The sequence below is a fragment of the Haematobia irritans genome, chromosome 1 (assembly GCF_050003625.1).
Source record: "Haematobia irritans isolate KBUSLIRL chromosome 1, ASM5000362v1, whole genome shotgun sequence".
NCBI classification, from domain to species: domain Eukaryota; kingdom Metazoa; phylum Arthropoda; class Insecta; order Diptera; family Muscidae; genus Haematobia; species Haematobia irritans.
The window spans coordinates 63,168,690-63,175,443 of record NC_134397.1 but is presented as its reverse complement, the minus strand read 5'-3'; the positions used below and the strand labels follow the sequence as shown (position 1 = coordinate 63,175,443).

Genomic DNA, 6,754 nt, shown 5'->3' with positions numbered 1-6,754 from the left:
TCTTACAAAGTGTCGGATCGATGCGACATGTCGGCGATGACTAAATAATCGATAAATGTGTTATCGATCCCATAAACATACAGCAGTATCGATTATGCCTTCAGACTTAACTTATAATGTGCACAATATATGGGATATATTCGACACGTGCACTGTCGTCCGGAATAACTGATAGTCTGTAAAGCGCATAACAAATTTCTTTGGGTGTATACGACTGCTTCGACATGACGGTGCAATAATTAAAATAGTGCATCCAAATGTTCCATTTTGTTAGAAATGGCAACGCCGTAATCAAGTTATGGAGTACGCGTTTTTGTACGTCTTCATTTAAGTATGTATTTAATTTTTTAAACTGGCAACACTGCTTGACAATTGAAATAAAGAATTAGAATTTTATCACGCCATTCGTTTTGATGCTAAGATAATTATTTGAATTTCTCATTGAAATTCTCGAACATATTCATAAAAACTATACACAAGTGAAGAATAAGTGATAATCTTTAAATTAACTATGAAATTGCAATCCAGTGTATGAATTTGGAGTGAAATTTATTAAGTGAAAATTAATTGGAATTTCGTCACATTGAAGAAAAAGAAGAAGCATCGAAAAAAGCAAATCGGTGAACGGCACCCCGGCAATTACACACACTACTACGTATTGCGGTGAAAACGAAATATAAACAATGGGCCGTAAATGTTGTATTGCCGGCTGTTTGTCCACCTCTCGTTTGCCAGAACATCATGGTGTAACATACCATTCCTTCCCAGCAGGTTAGTGAACTAGTACTAATTTACCCTCTAGACATTAGTGATGACTTTCAATATTACAGATGAAAATACGAGATCTATATGGATAAAAAACACTAAAATAAATACAGACCGTCAAATTACCAAAAGCACTTTGGTATGCTCTAGACATTTTCGTAGAGCAGACTTCCAACCGCAACGTAGTGGCAAATTTTTGCTAAAGCACAAAGTTTTCCCCACTGTGTTCCCATGGGGCAAAGTAGAACCTTCACAAATAGAAGAGGACTTGGAATTTTTGAATTCTTCGGTACCAGCCGCTCCACCACCAAATACAGCTCTGCTAAGTGCTTCAACCGATTCTGTAGATGAGGATACAAAAGCCACTGTAGCTGCTACCGTCGCACAAATAATGGCCCAAACGGCTGAACTCAATGCTCAAGCCGCAGCCCTTAAGAATGAGAAAGCAACAGAAAATCTCAATGAATCGTTACAAGAAAGTGGAGTAACTACTACATCTCCTGGTGTTAAATATGAAGCTGTAACTTCCTTCAACTCGGGAGCACGCCTTGAGGCTCAAGATTTCGATGGTGTTTGGCATACGGCTCGTATTGTCGAGGTGGATAATGATGATCGTGAAGTTTTAATTAAATTCGAAAAGACTGGTAAAATGAAATCAGCCATAGTAGGCAGCGAAGAATGGATTCCTATGAATTCTACAAGATTGCGTCAAAGAATTTCAACAAAACCCATACCAGTCTTCACGGTCGAAGAGAAGTGTTTGGCCCGCTGGACAGGACCACGTAAATTTCCTGGTACTGTAAAGAAAATACTGGGTAATGATACATATGAGGTACTCTTTGATGATGGTTATGTGAAAAACGTACGTGCCATTCATATGAATAAGGTGGTAAAAACTGAGCCGGAAATACCTCCAGAGATTTGCATAACATCGACAGAGGGCGCTGATGTTACAAACAGTCCAACAACACCATTGGGTTTGGTAGTTTCACCTGGAGTGAAACGACCCTCGAGTGGTCAAAGTAGTGGGGGACCAAAATCCAAGCAAAAACGTTCATCAAGTGCTACAAAAAAAGATTGGCCACTACTTGATCTTTCAAAGTTGGATTTGGGTATGTTATTATCAACATGGAAAAATAATCGAATCTGTGAAATTTATCTTTGAATTTATTTTTTAGCTTCCCTTAACCTACCCGAAATTCCCCAAGATGGTGAATGGACTTGCCATTGGGTCAATGACCAACCCATTGGCCGTGAAGGTTTCCTTGTTGTTGGAGAACATCATAAACCTACTGTAATTGTTGAAGATTGGCGTCTTCCTCCAGGTTGGATAAAACATATGTATCAACGCTCCAATGTCTTGGGCAAGTGGGATGTAATCCTTGTTACACCATCGGGAAAACGTTTCCGTTCCAAGGCAGATCTAAAAACATTCCTCGAAGAACAGGGTCTTCATTACAATCCAGATATTTATGATTTCAGTATACATCGTCGTCGAGCTAAAGATCTTAATTGTTATGTATACACGCCCGGCTATGTTCCTCAACAGCCACCAAAGCCGAAATCAATTCTAACTTTAGAACAAACCATGGCTGCTGACAAGACTCTTCCTTTGGTTGAGACTTTGAATACTTCGGTTTCGTCACCCTATATGGACACACCCGTCGCAGAACCCTTGCCACCAATGGAACTACTGACATCAACAACAAGTTTGTCTGCTGAGGATAAAAGTGTTACCCAGGTTGAAGCTGAGGTACCCAAACAACTTTTGGAATCAGCCGAAATTAGTTCAACACCAACGCCAACATCAACTCCAACGGTTGATGTAAAAGAGGAAATTGTTTCCACAATACCGCCTATAAATACTACTGGAGTTGTTCAGTCGGCTCCTACAGTTGAAGATGGATATGGTAAGCAAAATATATACTTGTTTGTTAATTACAGGCTTATTTATTTTTTAAGCCAGATAGATTATACCCCTAATATTAGTTGTGTTTCTTTGCTTTACTCGTAGTAAAAAGTAGTAAAAGAGGGGAAAATCGTCTCTGAGTTCAAAATTGGACGATATTCATACACAGAAAAAAGCATGCCCGATTCCCAAGATTTTGTCTTTAGTCCAATGTTTGGGTATTGATTCCGAGCCAAAGAAACGGATAATTAATTTAAAGATAAATTTAAGACACATTTTTTTTTTAATTTGAGTTTTGAGTACTAGGAAACAAATTTGAATTAATTCTTTTATTCAGCTTTTTTCTTCATGTGCTATTAGAGTCCTTTAAAAACGTAGCATTGGCGTTTTCTATGTTAAGAAAAATTTGCATTTGTATTTTAAGTAAATTAAATCTTTGGCCTCTCGACAGCATTTTTTTCAGAGTACGTAACAATAAGTACTTAAAATCCACACTTGTTTTTGAAAACATCACTTGTTTGCTGTTTTTTTTTATAGAAAATTTTGTCAAAATTTTATTTCTATAGAAAATTTTGTCAAAGTTTTATTTCTATAGAAAATTTTATTTTTATAGATTTTGCCAAATTTTACTTCTATAGAAAATTTTGTCAAAGTTTTATTTCTATAGAAAATTTTGTCAAAATTTTATTTCTATAGAAAATTTTGTCAAAGTTTTATTTCTATAGAAAATTTTATCAAACTTTTATTTCTATAGAAAATATTGTCAACATTTTATTTCAATAGAAAATTTTGTCAAACTTTTTTTGCTATTAAAAATTAAGGTAGGTTACGGTATAGTGGCAGCCCATTTTTTCACGCTCATTTAGACTATTCAGTTCGTTGTGATACCACAGTGGCTTATTTCTCTCTTATCACTGAATGCTGCCCGATTCCATGATCGGCTAAAAAATTTTGTATACAAGGCGGGTATGCTAACCATTGCGCCATGATGGCACCCAACCATGAATACTTTATTAATATAAAGCCCCTTACGCGATTCATCATAAAAATTTGCCTTTTTTAATCCTTTTAATACTTCATTCTTTTACAGCTCTTATTGGTGGCCTAAAAGTTCAAATTGTTGACAATCTCTTCCGCTGTCCAGAGGAGGGTTGTCAAAAGAACTTCCGTAAAGAAAATCATTTACAGATTCATGTGAAGCACTATCATTTGAATCTAGTCAAGTAAGTAGCATAGAAGTTTGAGAATAAAAGATACGATATTAATTTTCTTGTTTTTATTTTCAGATTATTGGGCTCTTGTCCCAAAATGCAAGAACTCGCTGAAAAACGTACACGACCAAATGATCCAGATACTATTGAACCGGCACCTAAGAATCAAATACCAAATCAACAATTCTTTGCTAAATTACATCAACAAGATTTAGAGCATACTAGAGCTCATCGTAGAAGTGTAGGAGCCTTGAAGCCTCACGGCGAAATAGTATCAACAGATGCCGATGTATTAGCAGGTGAAAAGCAGATTAAAGATGAAATAGTTGATCCAAAACCAACACCATCTGCTGAAATATCTGCAATGAATACAACCAATACAACAGCGAACACTTCAATGTTGGATAGTTCTTTTGCTTCTACCACTAGTGCCGGTGATTCTATGACAACAGGAAATAATGTTTCATTGCCAGATGCGCCACCTTTATCAAAGAAATCGAGATTTTCACCTACCAAGAGAACTCCAGGATCAAGAAAAAGTAATCGTCAACGTACCACAAAACGTTATCTTACTGCTGCTCAAGCTACAGCTAGAAAAGCTGCTTCCCAACAAACTTCATCAATGACTGCTATGACACAGGGTGACTCTAGTTTTAGTGGCGTAGCTGATTTGGAAGAAACTCGGCACTCATTTAATGCTACACCGGATATTCATAAGGATAACAATAAAAAACGCAAATCCAATTTGCCAGCAAATACATCTTTGAGTAATGTGGAATCTCCCATCACCGCTGATTCAGGATCTAGTTCTTTGCAACCATTATCCGCAAACGATTGCGATGCGTTACAGGCCACCACTCAATACATCAAAGAAAATGGCGAATTAATTAAAATTGTTCGCATGCGTCAAGAGGAAATTATCAATTGTCTCTGTGGCTACATCGAGGAAGATGGTCTAATGATTCAATGTGAACTATGCCTATGCTGGCAACACGGCATCTGTAATGGGATAGATAAAGAATCACAAGTACCCGACAAATATGTGTGCTATATATGTCGCCATCCTTTAAGAGCTCGCAAATCTATGCAGTTCAAACATGATCAAGATTGGCTTTATGAAGGTAAATTGCCTACTGCGAATTACCATAGTCAGAATGAAGCATTGTTGAACAAACGAGGAGAGTATTTGAAACGTTCTCACACTTTGACTGGCAATCTTTTAGAATTGAAGGATTTCATGCATTCGCTTAAGGTTAAAATCAATATAGCGAATAACAAATGTCATCCCAAATTATATTTATGGGCTAAAAAATGGGATGAGGATATAGAAATAAAAACGGAAATAAAAACAGAAATAGAAACAGAAACCGATGGAGATTCAAAGGCAAATTTAAATTTAACTCCAACATCAAAGAAAATCAAATCGGAACCAGTAACACCAGTTAAACCAATGCCAAATATTCCACAACCTGAGGCTCCAATAGATCCGGTAGAATGCCAACAACGGCTACAGGAGCATATCAAAATACAACAGCATTTGGTAATGCAACGTTTAAATGAAATTGAATCGGCAATTGATGGTAAGCAAATTTAAAACATTTTTGTTTGTTGTATCTCAAATCAATTGGGTCTTTTTTTCTAGTCTTGGAACAAGAGGACGACTTGCCAGATTTACATGATGCCGATTTAGGTGCCACCAAAGATGTTTTGGCTTCGTTTATCAAAGAATTGGATACAGTGAAGCAAATTGCCAAACTTAATGCTTTGGAACATACTAAAATGACGTTGAAGAATCCCATTACATCAGTTTAATTTTAGACTTAGGAATTCACGAAGAATTAATTTGTTTCGTTTTAGTGATTCTTAAATGTAGTTTTAGTTTTTAACTCCAAATTTCGTTCAAATTAATTTGAATAAAAATTAGAGAGAATATCCAGTTGTTGTTATCACATCAGCTGGAATCCTAAAAATATTTTCTTATCAAATTTTGATATCAAGTTGAGAAATTTGCTATACATAGTATACCGTGGTTTGCATTCATTTCGTCTGTACAGAATATAAATTTTTAGAATGCTGGTAGCAACCTTAGTAAAAGGTATCATTTTAAACGACCAGAAATTAGTTCAAAGTAGCAAACAAGGAGAACATAAAATAGACAAAAAATATAAAATATAAACAACATTCTCTGGTGTTCCTTATTTCCTTAACAGATTTAGTTTTGATTTTAGCGGCTAAACTCGAATTTAGTACCCACCTTAAATCGGAGTAAAGCTTTGGCCTCTGTGGTCATACGAGTGTAAATCGGGTGAAAGATATATGTATATGGGTGCTATATCTAAATATCAACCGATTTCAACCATATTTGGCATACGTGACGATACAGCCAGTTGTACTCCTTGTGCAAAATTCAAAGCAAATCAATATAAAATTCCGGTCTCTGGGTCAAATAAATGCATATCTGGCGAAAGACATATATGGCAGCTATATCTAAATCTGAACTCATTTTTTCCAAAATCAATACCGATTGTCCTTGAGTCCAAGAAAGATCCAATGCCAAATTTGAGAACGGTCGGACTTATATTGCGAGCTGTACTTTGCACATAAAATTACATATACAGACAGACGGACATCGCTAAATCGACTCAGAATTTAATTCTAAGCCGATCGTGTTCTAAACGATGGGTTTCGGGATGTTCCTTCTTGTACCACAGTATTAGTCAGGGGTATAAAAGGTGTGGATGTACAGAACTTTTATGCTTTTGGTGTTTCATCAAAAGAACAAAGTAAAGAAAGCAAATTAAAGACCGATTTCAAAATCACTCATTTGCAGACGAAAAAGTGCCATCTACGGTGTGCAGACGTCTATACA

At 36.2% G+C, this 6,754-nt stretch overlaps 1 protein-coding gene across 1 annotated transcript; it reads left to right on the top strand.

The window, feature by feature from the left end:
- The first annotated feature begins 371 nt into the window (after positions 1 to 371).
- On the top strand, positions 372 to 6,066 carry LOC142221063 (protein MBD-R2-like). The gene is made up of 6 exons (XM_075290581.1): positions 372 to 771; positions 831 to 1,877; positions 1,944 to 2,675; positions 3,765 to 3,897; positions 3,961 to 5,465; positions 5,528 to 6,066. Exons 1-6 carry the CDS (start codon positions 684 to 686, stop codon positions 5,695 to 5,697), a joined length of 3,675 nt encoding a protein of 1,224 aa, XP_075146696.1. The 5' UTR covers positions 372 to 683; the 3' UTR covers positions 5,698 to 6,066.
- Positions 6,067 to 6,754: the final 688 nt, after the last annotated feature.